At 41.8% G+C, this 21,857-nt stretch overlaps 1 protein-coding gene across 3 annotated transcripts in view; it reads left to right on the forward strand.

Moving 5' to 3' along the window:
• LOC124044301 (neuropilin-2-like) overlaps positions 1 to 21,857 on the forward strand; it is a 352,904-nt gene that overhangs the window by 159,818 nt on the left and 171,229 nt on the right. For all 3 annotated transcript variants that reach the window (XM_046363952.1, XM_046363953.1, XM_046363951.1), the window contains exons 4-6: positions 4,661 to 4,888; positions 12,598 to 12,753; positions 13,411 to 13,580. In XM_046363952.1, coding sequence (XP_046219908.1) covers positions 4,661 to 4,888; positions 12,598 to 12,753; positions 13,411 to 13,580 — 554 coding nt within the window. The remainder of the gene's footprint in view (positions 1 to 4,660; positions 4,889 to 12,597; positions 12,754 to 13,410; positions 13,581 to 21,857) is intronic.

Consider the following 21,857-nt stretch of genomic DNA (forward strand, 5'->3'; position numbering starts at 1 on the left):
AGGGGGAGACAGCCAGGGAGAGAGGGGAGACAGTGAGGGAGAGGGGGAGTCAGTGAGGGAGAGGGAGACAGTGAGGGAGAGGGGGAGACAGTGAGGGAGAGAGGGGAGACAGTGAGGGAGAGGGGGAGACAGAGAGGGGGAGACAGTGAGGGAGAGAGGGGAGACAGTGAGGGAGAGGGGGGAGACAGAGAGGGGGAGACAGTGAGGGAGAGAGGGGAGACTGTGAGGGAGATGACAAGGAGGGGGGAGACAGCGAGGGTGATGTGGTTCTGTTCCTGCCAGAGATACATCCACAACTCTGAGCTGTCACATTTTCCAGGCACACAGCTCACACATTCATTCACTCACAATAGGACGCTCACACAGGCCTGAAGGCCTTACTTTGAACCGTCTGTCAAGCATCTCTCTCTAATGTACTGTAGCTTACATGCTGTGCTGAAGGCAATGTCTGAGGTTAGACAGCTCGATCTACAAATGTTGTATTTTGTTTTTGTTTGTTGTCAATCCGTTTAGTTTGCTCAGTGATAGTGTGTTGAGTTAGTGTATGTACAGTGGGGCAAAAAAAGTATTTAGTCAGCCACCAATTGTGCAAGTTCTCCCACTTAAAAAGATGAGAGAGGCCTGTAACGTTCATCATAGGTAGACTTCAACTATGACAGAAAAAATCCAGAAAATCACATTGTAGGATTTTTAATGAATTTATTTGCAAATTATGGTGGTATTTGGTCACCTACAAACAAGCAAGATTTCTGGCTCTCACAGACCTGTAACTTCTTCTTTTTGAGGCTCCTCTGTCCTCCACTCGTTACCTGTATTAATGTCACCTGTTTGAACTTGTTATCAGTATAAAAGACACCTGTCCACAACCTCAAACAGTCACACTCCAAACCCCACTATTGCCAAGACCAAAGAGCTGTCAAAGGACACCAGAAACAAAATTGTAGACCTTTGGTGGAAAATAAATTACAAAAAATAAACAAGTGGTGGCTGACTAAATACACACAGCCATGCTGATGGAGCTTCCTGATGGAGCTTCCTGATGGAGCTTCCTGATGGAGCTTCATGATGGAGCTTCCTGATGGAGCTTCCTGATGGAGCTTCATGATGGAGCTTCCTGATGGAGCTTCATGATGGAGCTTCCTGATGGAGCTTCCTGATGGAGCTTCCTGATGGAGCTTCCTGATGGAGCTTCCTGATGGAGCTTCCTGATGGAGCTTCCTGATGGAGCTTCCTGATGGAGCTTCCTGATGGAGCTTCATGATGGAGCTTCCTGATGGAGCTTCCTGATGGAGCTTCCTGATGGAGCTTCCTGATGGAGCTTCCTGATGGAGCTTCCTGATGGAGCTTCCCGATGGAGCTTCCTGATGGAGCTTCCTGATGGAGCTTCCCGATGGAGCTTCCTGATGGAGCTTCCTGATGGAGCTTCATGATGGAGCTTCCTGATGGAGCTTCCTGATGGAGCTTCCTGATGGAGCTTCCTGATGGAGCTTCCCGATGGAGCTTCCTGATGGAGCTTCCTGATGGAGCTTCAATCTCCATAGACATTGGTGGTAGAATCGCCTTACAGAAGAGCTCGGTGACTTTCAACGTGGCATCGTCAAAGGATGCCACCTTTCCAACAAGTCAGTTTGTCAAATTCCTACCCTGCTCGAGCTTAACGGGTCAACTGTAAGTGCTGTTTTTGTGAAGTAGGATCGTCTAGGAGCAACAACGGCTCAACCGCGAAGTGGTAGGCCACACAAGCTCACAGAACGGGACCCGCTGAGTGCTGAAGCCCGTAGCGCGTAAAAACACAACCTCGTTCCAAACGACCTTTGGAAGCAGCGTCAGCACAAGAACTGTTCGTTGGGAGCTTCCTGATGGAGCTTCCTGATGGAGCTTCCTGATGGAGCTTCCTGATGGAGATTCCTGATGGAGCTTCATGATGGAGCTTCCTGATGGAGCTTCCCGATGGAGCTTCCTGATGGAGCTTCCTGAAATGGGTTTCCATTTCCGAGCAGCTGCACACAAGAACTGTTCGTTGGGAGCTTCCTGAAATGGGTTTCCATTTCCGAGCAGCTGCACACAAGCCTAAGATCACCATGAACGAAGCCAATTGTCAGCTGGGGTCTTATAAAGAGCAGTGGAAACGTGTTCTCTGGCGTGATGAATCACGCTCTAACATCTGGCAGTGGGGCCCATGCAGAAATTGTTTGTTGAGATCGGTGTGGAAGAACTTGACTGGCCTGCACAGAGCCCTGTCCTCAACCCCATCGGAAACCTTTGGAATGAATTGGAATGCAGACTGTAAGCCAGGCCTAATCACTCATCAACTGTGCCCAACCTCACTAATGCTCTTGTGACTGAATGGAAGCAAGTCCCTGCAGCAATGTTCCAACACCTAGTGGAAAGCCTTCCCAGAAGAGTGGAGGCTGTTATAGCAGCAATGTTCCAACGTCTAGTGGAAAGCCTTCCCAGAAGAGAGGAGGCTGTTATAGCAGCAATGTTCCAACATCTAGTGGAAAGCCTTCCCAGAAGAGTGGAGGCTGTTATAGCAGCAATGTTCCAACATCTAGTGGAAAGCCTTCCCAGAAGAGTGGAGGCTGTTATAGCAGCAATGTTCCAACGTCTAGTGGAAAGCCTTCCCAGAAGAGAGGAGGCTGTTATAGCAGCAATGTTCCAACATCTAGTGGAAAGCCTTCCCAGAAGAGTGGAGGCTGTTATAGCAGCAATGTTCCAACATCTAGTGGAAAGCCTTCCCAGAAGAGTGGAGGCTGTTATAGCAGCAATGTTCCAACATCTAGTGGAAAGCCTTCCCAGAAGAGTGGAGGCTGTTATAGCAGCAATGTTCCAACACCTAGTGGAAAGCCTTCCCAGAAGAGTGGAGGCTGTTATAGCAGCAATGTTCCAACATCTAGTGGAAAGCCTTCCCAGAAGAGTGGAGGCTGTTATAGCAGCAATGTTCCAACATCTAGTGGAAAGCCTTCCCAGAAGAGTGGAGGCTGTTATAGCAGCAATGTTCCAACATCTAGTGGAAAGCCTTCCCAGAAGAGTGGAGGCTGTTATAGCAGCAATGTTCCAACATCTAGTGGAAAGCCTTCCCAGAAGAGTGGAGGCTGTTATAGCAGCAATGTTCCAACATCTATTGGAAAGCCTTCCCAGAAGAGTGGAGGCTGTTATAGCAGCAATGTTCCAACATCTAGTGGGAAGCCTTCCCAGAAGAGTGGAGGCTGTTATAGCAGCAATGTTCCAACATCTAGTGGAAAGCCTTCCCAGAAGAGTGGAGGCTGTTATAGCAGCAATGGATGGGGGTGGGGGGGAGTGCAACTCCATAATTAACTGACATGATATTGGAATGCGATGTTGGATGAGCACTTGTCCACATACTCTGTGTGTGTTGTCAGTCTGTTCATCTCACTCGGTGATACCCGGTAGTACATGGTCTTATGGGTCCATTTAACCCTGTGCTCTGGTCATTAGTAGCAACATCTAGACAACAAGGAGTTCGGTCCTAACGTCAGGATGAGATCAATGGATGAGCTCCCAGAGAATCCCCTCAGGCCACCAGCTTGTCTCCCTACTACAAAAACAAAGACAGGAGAGAGGATACAGGACACAATGGAATATTCATTAGACAACAATGTAAGAGACAGACTGACATCTATTTGCATCAATGATCACTTCTATCATGGAATACTTCTGTCACCACGGAACACTTCTGTCATCACGGAACACTTCTATCATGGAACACTTCTGTCATCACGGAACACTTCTGTCACCACGGAACACTTCTGTCACCACGGAACACTTCTGTCACCACGGAACACTTCTGTCACCACGGAACACTTCCGTCATCACGGAACACTTCTGTCATCACGGAACACTTCTGTCACCACGGAACACTTCTGTCATCACGGAACACTTCTGTCACCACGGAACACTTCTGTCACCACGGAATACTTCTATCATGGAACACTTCTGTCACCACGGAATACTTCTGTCACCACGGAACACTTCTGTCACCACGGAACACTTCTGTCATCACGGAACACTTCTGTCATCACGGAACACTTCTGTCATCATGGAATACTTCTATCATGGAACACTTCTGTCATCATGGAACACTTTTGTCATCACGGAACACTTTTGTCATCATGGAACACTTCTGTCATCATGGAACACTTCTGTCATCACGGAACACTTCTGTCACCATGAAGTGTTTTGAGAGTCTAGTTATTAAGGATCATATCACCTATACCTTTACCTGACACCCTTAGACTCACTTCAATTTGCTTAATGGCCTAATAGATCCATAGACAATGCATTCGCCATTGCACTGCACACGGCCCTATCCCGTTTGTACAAGAGGAATACCTATGTAGTAATGCTGTTCATTGACTACAGCTCAGTATTTAATGCCAGAGTACCCTCCAAGCTCATCTTTAAGCTCAGCACCCTGGGCCTGAACCTAAATATGTGATTTGATTTGAACAGTTCCCCAGTAAATCCAGAGAAAGCCTGCTGGGTTCCTCTCTAGGTTTCTTCCTGACCACTGTGCTTCTGCTTCCGTGTCCATCCTGGGATTCTGTAAAGCGCTTTGTGAAAACCCTTGATGCAAAAAAAAGAAATGCATTTGATTGATTGATTGATTGATTGATTGATTGATTGATTGTTGTTTCAGGTTCAGACTGCTCCCGTAACTTCACCAGTCAGAACGGGATCATTGAGTCTCCGGGGTTCCCTGATAAATACCCTCATAACCTGGAGTGTTCCTTTATTATCATCGTGCCCCCGGCCATGGACTTGACCCTGACCTTCCTGACCTTTGACCTGGAGAATGACCCCCTGCCCGGGGGAGAGGGAGACTGCAAGTATGACTGGCTGGAGGTCTGGGACGGTCTGCCACAAGGTGAGTTTACTGGACGGACACACACAAAACAGGAAGGGAGTACTTCTATCTAGATAGGCTGAGAGAGAGAGATAGAGAGAGGGAGAGAGAGAGTGAGAGAGTGAGAGAGAGAGACATAGAGAGTAAGAGAGAGAGAGACAGAGAGAGACACACAGAGAGAGAGTGAGAGAGTGAGTGAGTGAGAGAGAAAGATAGAGAGAGTGAGAGAATGTGAGAGAGTGTGAGAGAGTGAGAGAGAGAGATAGAGAGTAAGAGAGAGAGAGAGACAGAGAGAGAGAGTGAGAGAGTGTGAGAGAGTGAGAGAGTGAGAGAGAGTGAGAGAGAGAGAGAGAGAGAGAGAGAGAGAGAGAGAGAGAGAGAGAGAGAGAGTGTGAGAGAGAGGGTGAGAGAGAGGGTGAGAGAGTGAGAGAGAGAGAGAGAGAGAGAGAGAGAGAGAGAGAGAGAGAGAGAGAGAGAGAGAGAGAGAGTGAGAGAGTGAGAGAGTGAGAGAGAGAGAGAGAGAGAGAGAGAGAGAGAGAGAGAGAGAGAGAGAGAGAGAGAGAGAGAGAGTGAGAGAGAGAGAGAGTGAGAGAGAGAGTGCGAGACCCTCGTCATGGCTTTCATCTTCCACTACTAAAATAGCTGTAACAAAAACCAGGCTGAATAGCATGGCAACCCTGCCTGGGCTTTGATTGGGAGACTGGTATGATACTGGGCTGGTGAGACTGGTATGATCTGGGCTGGTATGGTATGATACTGGGCTGATATGGTATGATGCTGGGCTGGTATCGTATAATACTGGGCTGATATGGTATGATATGGGCTGATACTGGGCTGTTATGGTATGATACTGGGCTGATATGGTATGATATGGGCTGATACTGGGCTGTTATGGTATGATACTGGGCTGATATGGTATGATACTGGTATGATACTGGGCTGATACTGGGCTGTTATGGTATGATCTGGTATGATATGGGCTGATACTGGGCTGTTATGGTATGATACTGGGCTGTTATGGTATGATACTGGGCTGATACTGGGCTGTTATGGTATGATATGGTATGATACTGGACTGATACTGGGCTGTTATGGTATGATCTGGTATGATACTGGGCTGATACCGGGCTGTTATGGTATGATACTGGGCTGATACTGGGCTGTTATGGTATGATACTGGGCTGATACTGGGCTGTTATGGTATGATACTGGGCTGATACTGGGCTGATATGGTATGATACTGGGCTGATACTGGGCTGTTATGGTATGATATGGTATGATACTGGGCTGTTATGGTATGATATGGTATGATACTGGGCTGATACTGGGCTGTTATGGTATGATATGGTATGATACTGGGCTGTTATGGTATGATACTGGTATGATACTGGGCTGTTATGGTATGATACTGGGCTGTTATGGTATGATCTGGTATGATACTGGGCTGATATGGTATGATACTGGGCTGATACTGGGCTGATATGGTATGATACTGGGCTGATATGGTATGATATGGTATGATACTGGGCTGTTATGGTATGATATGGTATGATACTGGGCTGATACTGGGCTGTTATGGTATGATACTGGGCTGATATGGTATGATATGGTATGATACTGGGCTGTTATGGTATGATATGGTATGATACTGGGCTGATACTGGGCTGTTATGGTATGATATGGTATGATACTGGGCTGTTATGGTATGATACTGGTATGATACTGGGCTGATATGGTATGATACTGGGCTGATATGGTATGATATGGTATGATACTGGGCTGTTATGGTATGATACTGGGCTGTTATGGTATGACATGGTATGATACTGGGCTGATATGGTATGATACTGGGCTGATATAGTATGATACTGGTATGATACTGGGCTGATACTGGGCTGTTATGGTATGATATGGTATGATACTGGGCTGTTATGGTATGATACTGGGCTGATATAGTATGATACTGGTATGATACTGGGCTGTTATGGTATGATACTGGGCTGATACTGGGCTGATATAGTATGATACTGGTATGATACTGGGCTGATATGGTATGATACTGGGCTGATATAGTATGATACTGGTATGATACTGGGCTGTTATGGTATGATACTGGGCTGTTATGGTATGATATGGTATGATACTGGGCTGATACTGGGCTGATATGGTATGATACTGGGCTGTTATGGTATGATACTGGGCTGATACTGGGCTGATATAGTATGATACTGGTATGATACTGGGCTGTTATGGTATGATACTGGGCTGTTATGGTATGATACTGGGCTGATACTGGGCTGTTATGGTATGATACTGGGCTGTTATGGTATGATACTGGGCTGTTATGGTATGATACTGGGCTGATACTGGGCTGTTATGGTATGATACTGGGCTGTTATGGTATGATACTGGGCTGTTATGGTATGATATGGTATGATACTGGGCTGATACTGGGCTGTTATGGTATGATACTGGGCTGTTATGGTATGATACTGGGCTGTTATGGTATGATACTGGGCTGATACTGGGCTGTTATGGTATGATACTGGGCTGTTATGGTATGATACTGGGCTGTTATGGTATGATATGGTATGATACTGGGCTGATACTGGGCTGTTATGGTATGATACTGGGCTGTTATGGTATGATACTGGGCTGTTATGGTATGATCTGGTATGATACTGGGCTGATACTGGGCTGTTATGGTATGATACTGGGCTGTTATGGTATGATACTGGGCTGTTATGGTATGATATGGTATGATACTGGGCTGATACTGGGCTGTTATGGTATGATACTGGGCTGTTATGGTATGATACTGGGCTGTTATGGTATGATATGGTATGATACTGGGCTGATACTGGGCTGTTATGGTATGATACTGGGCTGTTATGGTATGATACTGGGCTGATATGGTATGATCTGGTATGATACTGGACTGATACCGGGCTGTTATGGTATAATCTGGTATGATACTGGGCTGTTATGGTATGATATGGTATGATCTGGTATGATACTGGCCTGATACTGGGCTGTTATGGTATGATACTGGGCTGATACTGGGCTGTTATGGTATGATACTGGGCTGATACTGGGCTGTTATGGTATGATACTGGGCTGATACTGGGCTGATACTGGGCTGTTATGGTATGATATGGTATGATACTGGGCTGATACTGGGCTGTTATGGTATGATACTGGGCTGATATGGTATGATATGGTATGATACTGGGCTGTAATGGTATGATACTGGGCTGCTATGGTATGATACTGGGCTGATACTGGGCTGTTATGGTATGATACTGGGCTGTTATGGTATGATACTGGGCTGATACTGGGCTGTTATGGTATGATATGGTATGATACTGGGCTGATATGGTATGATCTGGTATGATACTGGACTGATACCGGGCTGTTATGGTATGATACTGGTATGATACTGGGCTGTTATGGTATGATATGGTATGATACTGGACTGATACCGGGCTGTTATGGTATGATACTGGTATGATACTGGGCTGATACTGGGCTGTTATGGTATGATACTGGGCTGTTATGGTATGATATGGTATGATACTGGGCTGTTATGGTATGATACTGGGCTGTTATGGTATGATACTGGACTGATACCGGGCTGTTATGGTATAATCTGGTATGATACTGGGCTGATATGGTATGATATGGTATGATACTGGGCTGATACTGGGCTGTTATGGTATGATACTGGGCTGTTATGGTATGATATGGTATGATACTGGGCTGTTATGGTATGATACTGGGCTGTTATGGTATGATACTGGGCTGATACTGGGCTGTTATGGTATGATATGGTATGATACTGGGCTGTTATGGTATGATACTGGGCTGTTATGGTATGATACTGGGCTGATACTGGGCTGTTATGGTATGATATGGTATGATACTGGGCTGTTATGGTATGATACTGGGCTGTTATGGTATGATACTGGGCTGATACTGGGCTGATATGGTATGATACTGGGCTGTTATGGTATGATATGGTATGATACTGGGCTGATACTGGGCTGTTATGGTATGATATGGTATGATACTGGGCTGTTATGGTATGATACTGGGCTGTTATGGTATGATACTGGGCTGATACTGGGCTGTTATGGTATGATACTGGGCTGTTATGGTATGATACTGGGTTGATACTGGGCTGTTATGGTATGATAAGGTATGATACTGGGCTGATATGGTATGATCTGGTATGATACTGGGCTGATACTGGGCTGTTATGGTATGATACTGGGCTGATACTGGGCTGTTATGGTATGATACTGGACTGATACCGGGCTGTTATGGTATAATCTGGTATGATACTGGGCTGATATGGTATGATCTGGTATGATACTGGGCTGATACTGGGCTGTTATGGTATGATACTGGACTGATACCGGGCTGTTATGGTATAATCTGGTATGATACTGGGCTGATATGGTATGATCTGGTATGATACTGGGCTGATACTGGGCTGTTATGGTATGATACTGGGCTGATACTGGGCTGATATGGTATGATACTGGGCTGATACTGTGCTGTTATGGTATGATACTGGGCTGTTATGGTATGATATGGTATGATACTGGGCTGATACTGTGCTGTTATGGTATGATACTGGGCTGTTATGGTATGATATGGTATGATACTGGGCTGATACTGGGCTGATATGGTATGATATGGTATGATACTGGGCTGTTATGGTATGATATGGTATGATACTGGACTGATACCGGGCTGTTATGGTATAATCTGGTATGATACTGGGCTGATACTGGGCTGTTATGGTATGATACTGGGCTGATATGGTATGATATGGTATGATACTGGGCTGTTATGGTATGATACTGGGCTGTTATGGTATGATACTGGGCTGATACTGGGCTGTTATGGTATGATACTGGGCTGTTATGGTATGATACTGGGCTGATACTGGGCTGTTATGGTATGATATGGTATGATACTGGGCTGATATGGTATGATCTGGTATGATACTGGACTGATACCGGGCTGTTATGGTATAATCTGGTATGATACTGGGCTGATATGGTATGATCTGGTATGATACTGGGCTGATACTGGGCTGTTATGGTATGATACTGGACTGATACCGGGCTGTTATGGTATAATCTGGTATGATACTGGGCTGATATGGTATGATCTGGTATGATACTGGGCTGATACTGGGCTGTTATGGTATGATACTGGTATGATACTGGGCTGATACTGGGCTGTTATGGTATGATACTGGGCTGATACTGGGCTGTTATGGTATGATACTGGGCTGTTATGGTATGATATGGTATGATACTGGGCTGATACTGGGCTGATATGGTATGATCTGGTATGATACTGGGCTGATACTGGGCTGTTATGGTATGATACTGGTATGATACTGGGCTGATACTGGGCTGTTATGGTATGATACTGGGCTGATACTGGGCTGTTATGGTATGATACTGGGCTGTTATGGTATGATATGGTATGATACTGGGCTGATACTGGGCTGTTATGGTATGATACTGGGCTGATATGGTGTGATACTGGGCTGATACTGGGCTGTTATGGTATGATACTGGTATGATACTGGGCTGATACTGGGCTGATATGGTATGATATGGTATGATACTGGGCTGTTATGGTATGATACTGGGCTGTTATGGTATGATACTGGGCTGATACTGGGCTGTTATGGTATGATACTGGGCTGTTATGGTATGATACTGGGCTGATACTGGGCTGTTATGGTATGATACTGGGCTGTTATGGTATGATATGGTATGATACTGGGCTGATACTGGGCTGTTATGGTATGATACTGGGCTGATATGGTATGATACTGGGCTGATACTGGGCTGTTATGGTATGATACTGGTATGATACTGGGCTGATACTGGGCTGATATGGTATGATATGGTATGATACTGGGCTGTTATGGTATGATACTGGGCTGTTATGGTATGATATGGTATGATACTGGGCTGATACTGGGCTGTTATGGTATGATACTGGGCTGATATGGTATGATACTGGGCTGATACTGGGCTGTTATGGTATGATACTGGTATGATACTGGGCTGATACTGGGCTGATATGGTATGATATGGTATGATACTGGGCTGATACTGGGCTGTTATGGTATGATACTGGGCTGTTATGGTATGATACTGGGCTGATACTGGGCTGTTATGGTATGATATGGTATGATACTGGGCTGATATGGTATGATCTGGTATGATACTGGACTGATACCGGGCTGTTATGGTATGATACTGGGCTGATACTGGGCTGTTATGGTATGATATGGTATGATACTGGGCTGATATGGTATGATCTGGTATGATACTGGACTGATACCGGGCTGTTATGGTATGATACTGGTATGATACTGGGCTGATACTGGGCTGTTATGGTATGATACTGGGCTGATACTGGGATGTTATGGTATGATACTGGGCTGATACTGGGCTGTTATGGTATGATATGGTATGATACTGGTCTGATATGGTATGATCTGGGCTGGTATGATACTGGGCTGATACTGGGCTGTTATGGTATGATATGGTATGATACTGGGCTGTTATGGTATGATATGGTATGATATGGTATGATACTGGGCTGTTTTGGTATGATACTGGGCTGATACTGGGCTGTTTTGGTATGATACTGGGCTGATACTGGGCTGTTATGGTATGATACTGGGCTGATACTGGGCTGTTATGGTATGATATGGTATGATACTGGTCTGATATGGTATGATCTGGGCTGGTATGATACTGGGCTGATACTGGGCTGTTATGGTATGATATGGTATGATACTGGGCTGATACTGGGCTGTTATGGTATGATACTGGGCTGATACTGGGCTGTTATGGTATGATACTGGGCTGATACTGGGCTGTTATGGTATGATACTGGGCTGTTATGGTATGATCTGGGAGTGTGAAAGAGGCTGTGAGCTGCAAGATGAATGTATTATCCCATAGACATGCCCCCTGATGCCCCCTGATGCCCCCTAATGCCCCCTGATGCCCCCTAATGCCCCCTGATGCCCCCTAATGCCCCCTGATGCCCCCTAATGCCCCCTGATGCCCCCTAATCCCCCCCCACTCCCCTACAGCCACAGAGTCCTAAATCACACCAAACACAAAGTCCAGGAATTAAGAGTTGTTAGAAAAGATAATTAGTGGAGAGGTAGAAGGGATGACTTGGTCCTGGGGATCAAAGGGACGGACGGAGTGAAAGAAAGCGTTTCTAATCTGTAGACGGAAGAGGAAGAGGAGGAGGAAGAGGAGGACTGGCAGAAAACGAGAGAACGGAGTGAGAAAGAACAGCTCTCATTAAAGCCCCTTGTTCATGTGGCGTTAGGATAGAGAGATGGAAGGAGGATGAAGGGATGGATGAGAAATGTTGCTAATACATCCATCCTTTCCCCAGTGGGACCTATTTCGTCTGCCCTGTCTTCTGAGAAATCCCAGGCCTAAGCTAGGGCTCGCCTCTCTTGTCAATAAAACAGGATTTATCTTATTACTAACTAACTTCCTGGCTGAGAATTCCTCATGATTAATAGTAAAGTCTGCTGTTTATGGGGTGCTGAGGCTAGGCAGGGACTACTGATGTTGGCTAGTGTGTTATGTTCTGATAAGCTATATTTCATGTTATTTTATGCTTCTAATGACCGTCTGTTGGGTTTGTGTTTGTGTTTGCAGTGGGTCCTCTGATAGGACGTTACTGTGGAACTAAGATCCCTCCTGAGATGACGTCGTCTACAGGTATCCTGTCTCTGTCCTTCCACACGGACATGGCCGTGGCCAAAGATGGCTTCTCTGCTCGCTACAACATGACACACAAAGAGGTCAGCGACAGTAAGTACCGGACCTGTCAGTACCTGAGGGAGATCTGTCTGTTTCTATTTTCTATTGGACCTTCAAAAAGGAGTGTCCTTATTCTGCAGTTTCATTTTCCTGATGTCCCCATTTTTCACATAAACAAGAAAGTGGGTGTTGGTGAGGGTTGGTGGGTGTTGGTGGGTGTTGGTGGGTGTTGGTGGGTGTTGGTGAGGGTTGGTGGGTGTTGGTGGGTGTTGGTGGGTGTTGGTGGGTGTTGGTGAGGGTTGGTGGGTGTTGGTGGGTGTTGGTGCGTGTTGGTGTGTGTTGGTGAGGGTTGGTGCGTGTTGGTGAGGGTGGGTGGGTTTTGGTGCCTGTTGGTGAGGGTTGGTGGGTGTTGGTGCCTGTTGGTGCGTGTTGGTGAGTGTGGTGCGTGTTGGTGGGTGTTGGTGCCTGTTGTTGCGTGTTGGTGCGTGTTGGTGAGGGTGGGTGGGTGTTGGTGCCTGTTGGTGCCTGTTGGTGTGTGTTGGTGAGGGTGGGTGTTGGTGCCTGTTGGTGAGTGTGGTGCGTGTTGGTGCCTGTTGGTGCCTGTTGGTGCCTGTTGGTGCGTGTTGGTTAACCCTCCTCTCTTCAGGTCTTTATTTAACTGTCCACCTCTATCTAATCATGAATTGATCCCTGTCTCTCCTCCCCCAGCCTTCCATTGCAGTAACGCTTTAGGTCTGGAGTCAGGGAAGATCTCTGACGACCAGATCACAGCCTCCTCATCCTTTTACGACAACACCTGGTTGCCACGGCAAGCCCGTCTTAACAACAATAACAACGCGTGGACCCCAAACGAGGACAGCAGCAAAGAGTTCCTCCAGGTGAGACGGCAGGGTAAACCTCCATGTTAAATGGTAAACCTGCATGTTAAATGGTAAACCTCCATGTTAAATGGTATATCTCCATGTTAAATGGTAAACCTCCATGTTAAATGACTATGGTAAACCTCCATGTTAAATGGTATATCTCCATGTTAAATGGTAAACCTCCATGTTAAATGACTATGGTAAACCTCCATGTTAAATGACTATGGTAAACCTCCATGTTAAATGACTATGGTAAACCTCCATGTTAAATGGCTATGGTAAACCTCCATGTTAAATGGTAAACCTCCATGTTAAATGACTATGGTAAACCTCCATGTTAGATGGTAAACCTCCATGTTAAATGGTAAACCTCCATGTTAAATGACTATGGTAAACCTCCATGTTAAATGGTAAACCTCCATGTTAAATGGTAAACCTCCATGTTAAATGGTAAACCTCCATGTTAAATGACTATGGTAAACCTCCATGTTAAATGGTAAACCTCCATGATAAATGACTATGGTAAACCTCCATAATAAATGACTATGGTAAACCTCCATGATAAATGACTATGGTAAACCTCCATGTTAAATGACTATGGTAAACCTCCATGTTAAATGGTAAACCTCCATGTTAAATGGTAAACCTCCATGATAAATGACTATGGTAAACCTCCATGTTAAATGACTATGGTAAACCTCCATGTTAAATGGTAAACCTCCATGATAAATGACTATGGTAAATCTCCATGTTAAATGGTAAACCTCCATGTCAAATGACTATGGTAAACCTCCATGTTAAATGGTAAACCTCCATGTTAAATGGTAAACCTCCATGTCAAATGACTATGGTAAACATCCATGTTAAATGGTAAACCTCCATGTTAAATGGTAAACCTCCATGTTAAATGCTAAACCTCCATGTTAAATGGTAAACCTCCATGTTAAATGACTATGGTAAACCTCCATGTTAAATGGTAAACCTCCATGTTAAATGGTAAACCTCCATGATAAATGACTATGGTAAACCTCCATGTTAAATGACTATGGTAAACCTCCATGTTAAATGGTAAACCTCCATGTTAAATGGTAAACCTCCATGATAAATGACTATGGTAAACCTCCATGTTAAATGGTAAACCTCCATGTTAAATGGTAAACCTCCATGTTAAATGACTATGGTAAACCTCCATGTTAAATGCTAAACCTCCATGTTAAATGACTATGGTAAACCTCCATGTTAAATGGTAAACCTCCATGTTAAATGACTATGGTAAACCTCCATGTTAAATGGTAAACCTCCATGTTAAATGGTAAAACCTCCATGTTAAATGGTAAACCTCCATGTTAAATGGTAAATCTCCATGTTAAATGACTATGGTAAACCTCCATGTTAAATGGTAAACCTCCATGTTAAATGGTAAACCTCCATGTTAAATGGTAAACCTCCATGTTAAATGGTAAACCTCCATGTTAAATGGTAAACCTCCATGTTAAATGGTAAACCTCCATGTTAAATGACTATGGTAAACCTCCATGTTAAATGGTGAACCTCCATGTTAAATGGTAAACCTCCATGATAAATGACTATGGTAAACCTCCATGTTAAATGACTATGGTAAACCTCCATGTTAAATGGTAAACCTCCATGTTAAATGACTATGGTAAACCTCCATGTTAAATGGTAAACCTCCATGATAAATGACTATGGTAAACCTCCATGTTAAATGACTATGGTAAACCTCCATGTTAAATGGTAAACCTCCATGATAAATGACTATGGTAAATCCTCCATGTTAAATGGTAAACCTCCATGTCAAATGACTATGGTAAACCTCCATGTTAAATGGTAAACCTCCATGTTAAATGGTAAACCTCCATGTTAAATGACTATGGTAAACCTCCATGTTAAATGGTAAACATCCATGTTAAATGGTAAACCTCCATGTTAAATGGTAAACCTCCATGTTAAATGCTAAACCTCCATGTTAAATGGTACACCTCCATGTTAAATGACTATGGTAAACCTCCATGTTAAATGGTAAACCTCCATGTTAAATGGTAAACCTCCATGTTAAATGGTAAACCTCCATGTTAAATGGTAAACCTCCATGTTAAATGGTAAACCTCCATGTTAAATGACTATGGTAAACCTCCATGTTAAATGGTAAACCTCCATGTTAAATGACTATGGTAAACCTCCATGTTAAATGGTAAACCTCCATGTTAAATGGTAAAACCTCCATGTTAAATGGTAAACCTCCATGTTAAATGGTAAACCTCCATGTTAAATGATTATGGTAAACCTCCATGTTAAATGGTAAACCTCCATGTTAAATGGTAAACCTCCATGTTAAATGACTATGGTAAACCTCCATGTTAAATGGTAAACCTCCATGTTAAATGGTAAACCTCCATGTTAAATGGTAAACCTCCATGTTAAATGGTAAACCTCCATGTTAAATGACTATGGTAAACCTCCATGTTAAATGGTAAACCTCCATGTTAAATGGTAAAACCTCCATGTTAAATGACTATGGTAAACCTCCATGTTAAATGGTGAACATCCATGTTAAATGGTAAACCTCCATAATAAATGACTATGGTAAACCTCCATAATAAATGACTATGGTAAACCTCCATGTTAAATGGTAAACCTCCATAATAAATGACTATGGTAAACCTCCATGTTAAATGGTAAACCTCCACAATAAATTACTATGGTAAACCTCCATGTTAAATGGTAAACCTCCATAATAAATGACTATGGTAAACCTCCATGTTAAATGGTAAACCTCCATGTTAAATGGTAAACCTCCACAATAAATGACTATGGTAAACCTCCATGTTAAATGGTAAACCTCCATAATAAATGACTATGGTAAACCTCCATGTTAAATGGTAAACCTCCATGTTAAATGACTATGGTAAACCTCCATGTTAAATGGTAAACCTCCATGTTAAATGACTATGGTAAACCTCCATGTTAAATGGTAAACCTCCATGTTAAATGGTAAACCTCCATGATAAATGACTATGGTAAATCTCCATGTTAAATGGTAAACCTCCATGTTAAATGGTAAACCTCCATGTTAAATGGTAAACCTCCATGTTAAATGGTAAACCTCCATGATAAATGACTATGGTAAATCTCCATGTTAAATGGTAAATCTCCATGTTAAATGGTAAACCTCCATGTTAAATGCTAAACCTCCATGTTAAATGGTAAACCTCCATGTTAAATGGTAAACCTCCATGTTAAATGTCTATGGTAAACCTCCATGTTAAATGGTAAACCTCCATGTTAAATGGTAAACCTCCATGATAAATGGTAAACCTCCATGATAAATGGTAAACCTCCATGTTAAATGACTATGGTAAACCTCCATGTTAAATGACTATGGTAAACCTCCATGTTAAATGGTAAACCTCAATGTTAAATGACTATGGTAAACCTCCATGTTAAATGGTAAACCTCCATGTTAAATGACTATGGTAAACCTCCATGTTAAATGGTAAACCTCCATGTTAAATGGTAAACCTCCATGTTAAATGACTATGGTAAACCTCCATGATAAATGACTATGGTAAACCTCCATGTTAAATGGTAAACCTCCATGTTAAATGACTATGGTAAATCTCCATGTTAAATGGTAAACCTCCATGTTAAATGACTATGGAAATCTCCATGTTAAATGGTAAACCTCCATGTTAAATGGTAAACCTCCATGTTAAATGACTATGGTAAACATCCATGTTAAATGGTAAACCTCCATGTTAAATGGTAAACCTCCATGTTAAATGCTAAACCTCCATGTTAAATGGTAAACCTCCATGTTAAATGGTAAACCTCCATGTTAAATGGTAAACCTCCATGTTAAATGGTAAACCTCCATAATAAATGTCTATGGTAAACCTCCATGTACCATGTTAAATGGTAAACCTCCATGTTAAATGGTGAACCTCCATGTTAAATGGTAAACCTCCATAATAAATGACTATGGTAAACCTCCACAATAAATGACTATGGTAAACCTCCATGTTAAATGGTAAACCTCCATAATAAATGACTATGGTAAACCTCCATGTTAAATGGTAAACACCATGTTAAATTACTGTGGTAAAACTCCATGTTAAATGGTAAACCTCCATAATAAATGACTATGGTAAACCTCCATGTTAAATGACTATGGTAAACCTCCATGTTAAATGGTAAACCTCCATGTTAAATGACTATGGTAAACCTCCATGTTAAATGGTACACCTCCATGATAAATGACTATGGTAAACCTCCATAATAAATGACTATGGTAAACCTCCATGTTAAATGGTAAACCTCCATGATAAATGACTATGGTAAACCTCCATGATAAATGACTATGGTAAATCTCCATGTTAAATGGTAAACCTCCATGTCAAATGACTATGGTAAACCTCCATGTTAAATGGTAAAGCTCCATGTTAAATGACTATGGTAAACCTCCATGTTAAATGGTAAACCTCCATGTTAAATGGTAAACCTCCATGTTAAATATCTATGGTAAACCTCCATGTTAAATGGTAAAAACCTCCATGTTAAATGGTAAACCTCCATGATAAATGGTAAACCTCCATGTTAAATGGTAAACCTCCATGATAAATGACTATGGTAAACCTCCATGTTAAATGACTATGGTAAACCTCCATGATAAATGGTAAACCTCCATGTTAAATGTCTATGGTAAACCTCCATGTTAAATGGTAAAAACCTCCATGTTAAATGGTAAACCTCCATGTTAAATGGTAAACCTCCATGTTAAATGTCTATGGTAAACCTCCATGTTAAATGACTATGGTAAACCTCCATGATAAATGGTAAACCTCCATGTTAAATGTCTATGGTAAACCTCCATGTTAAATGGTAAAAACCTCCATGTTAAATGGTAAACCTCCATGATAAATGGTAAACCTCCATGATAAATGGTAAACCTCCATGTTAAATGGTAAACCTCCATGATAAATGGTAAACCTCCATGTTAAATGGTAAACCTCCATGTTAAATGACTATGGTAAACCTCCATGTTAAATGGTAAACCTCCATGTTAAATGACTATGGTAAATCTCCATGTTAAATGGTAAACCTCCATGTTAAATGGTAAACCTCCATGTTAAATGACTATGGTAAACCTCCATGTTAAATGGTAAACATCCATGTTAAATGACTATGGTAAACCACCATGATAAATGGCTATGGTAAACCTCCATGTTAAATGGTAAACCTCCATGTTAAATGGTAAACCTCCATGTTAAATGACTATGGTAAACCTCCATGTTAAATGGTAAAACCTCCATGTTAAATGACTATGGTAAACCTCCATGTTAAATGGTGAACATCCATGTTAAATGGTAAACCTCCATAATAAATGACTATGGTAAACCTCCATAATAAATGACTATGGTAAACCTCCATGTTAAATGTTAAATGACTATGGTAAACCTCCATGTTAAATGGTAAACCTCCACAATAAATGACTATGGTAAACCTCCATGTTAAATGGTAAACCTCCATAATAAATGACTATGGTAAACCTCCATGTTAAATGGTAAACCTCCATGTTAAAAATGTAAACATGTTAAATGGTTAAATGGTAAACCTCCATGTTAAATGGTAAACCTCCATGTTAAATGGTAAACCTCCATGTTAAATGGTAAACCTCCATGATAAAATGGTAAACCTCCATGTTAAATGGTAAACCTCCATGTTAAATGGTAAACCTCCATGTTAAATGGTAAACCTCCATGATAAATGGTAAACCTCCATGTTAAATGGTAAACCTCCATGTTAAATGGTAAACCTCCATGTTAAATGGTAAACCTCCATGTTAAATGTCTATGGTAAACCTCCATGTTAAATGGTAAACCTCCATGTTAAATGGTAAACCTCCATGATAAATGGTAAACCTCCATGTTAAATGGTAAACCTCCATGTTAAATGACTATGGTAAACCTCCATGTTAAAAATGGTAAACCTCCATGTTAAATGAATGGTAAACCTCCATGTTAAATGGTAAACCTCCATGTTAAATGGTAAACCTCCATGTTAAATGACATGTTAAATATGGTAAACCTCCATGTTAAATGGTAAACCTCCATGTTAAATGACTATGGTAAACCTCCATGATAAATGACTATGGTAAACTCCCTCCATGTTAAAATGGTAAACCTCCATGTTAAATGGTAAACCTCCATGTTAAATGACTATGGTAAACCTCCATGTTAAATGACTATGGTAAACCTCCATGTTAAATGACTAAATCTCCATGTTAAATGGTAAACCTCCATGTTAAATGGTAAACCTCCATGTTAAAACTCCATGTTAAACTCCATGTTAAAAACCTCCATGTTAAATGGTAAACCTCCATGTTAAATGCTAAACCTCCATGTTAAATGGTAAACCTCCATGTTAAATGTAAACTCCATGTTAAATGGTAAACCTCCATGTTAAATGGTAAACCTCCATAATAAATGACTATGGTAAACCTCCATGTTAAATGGTAAACCTCCATGTTAAATGGTGAACCTCCATGTTAAATGGTAAACCTCCATAATAAATGACTATGGTAAACCTCCATAAATAAATGGTAAACCTCCATGTTAAATGGTAAACCTCCATAATAAATGACTATGGTAAACCTCCATGTTAAAAATGGTAAACCTCCATGTTAAATGACTATGGTAAACCTCCATGTTAAATGACTATGGTAAACCTCCATGTTAAATGACTATGGTAAACCTCCATGTTAAATGACTATGGTAAACCTCCATGTTAAATGAAATGGTAAACCTCCATGTTAAATGACTATGGTAAACCTCCATGATAAATGAAATGGTAAACCTCCATGATAAATGACTATGGTAAACCTCCATGTTAAAAATGGTAAACCTATGTTAAATGGTAAACCTCCATGTCAAATGACTATGGTAAACCTCCATGTTAAATGGTAAAGCTCCATGTTAAAACTATGGTAAACCTCCATGTTAAATGGTAAACCTCCATGTAAACCTCCATGTTAAATGTCTATGGTAAACCTCCATGTTAAATGGTAAAAACCTCCATGTTAAATGGTAAACCTCCATGATAAATGGTAAACCTCCATGTTAAATGGTAAACCTCCATGATAAATGACTATGGTAAACCTCCATGTTAAATGGTAAACCTCCATGATAAAAATGGTAAACCTCCATGTTAAATTACTATGGTAAACCTCCATGTTAAATGACTATGGTAAACCTCCATGATAAATAAATGGTAAACCTCCATGTTAAATGACTATGGTAAATCTCCATGTTAAATGACTATGGTAAACCTCCATGTTAAATGACTATGGTAAACCTCCATGATAAATGGTAAACCTCCATGTTAAATGTCTATGGTAAACCTCCATGTTAAATGGTAAAAACCTCCATGTTAAATGGTAAACCTCCATGATAAATGGTAAACCTCCATGATAAATGGTAAACCTCCATGTTAAATGGTAAACCTCCATGATAAATGGTAAACCTCCATGTTAAATGGTAAACCTCCATGTTAAATGACTATGGTAAACCTCCATGTTAAATGGTAAACCTCCATGTTAAATGACTATGGTAAACCTCCATGTTAAATGGTAAACCTCCATGTTAAATGGTAAATCTCCATGTTAAATGACTATGGTAAACCTCCATGTTAAATGGTAAACATCCATGTTAAATGACTATGGTAAACCACCATGATAAATGGCTATGGTAAACCTCCATGTTAAATGGTAAACCTCCATGTTAAATGGTAAACCTCCATGTTAAATGACTATGGTAAACCACCATGATAAATGACTATGGTAAACCACCATGATAAATGACTATGGTAAACCTCCATGTTAAATGGTAAACCTCCATGTTAAATGACTATGGTAAACCTCCATGTTAAATGACTATGGTAAACCTCCATGTTAAATGACTATGGTAAACCTCCATGTTAAATGGTAAACCTCCATGATAAATGACTATGGTAAACCTCCATGTTAAATGGTAAACCTCCATGATAAATGCCTATTGGTAAACCTCCATGTTAAATGACTATGGTAAACCTCCATGATAAATGACTATGGTAAACCTCCATGATAAATGACTATGGTAAACCTCCATGATAAATGCCTATGGTAAACCTCCATGTTAAATGACTATGGTAAACCTCTATGTTAAATGACTATGGTAAACCTCCATGTTAAATGACTATGGTAAACCTCCATGATAAATGCCTATGGTAAACCTCCAT

This window comes from Oncorhynchus gorbuscha, linkage group LG09 (assembly GCF_021184085.1).
Source record: "Oncorhynchus gorbuscha isolate QuinsamMale2020 ecotype Even-year linkage group LG09, OgorEven_v1.0, whole genome shotgun sequence".
NCBI classification, from domain to species: domain Eukaryota; kingdom Metazoa; phylum Chordata; class Actinopteri; order Salmoniformes; family Salmonidae; genus Oncorhynchus; species Oncorhynchus gorbuscha.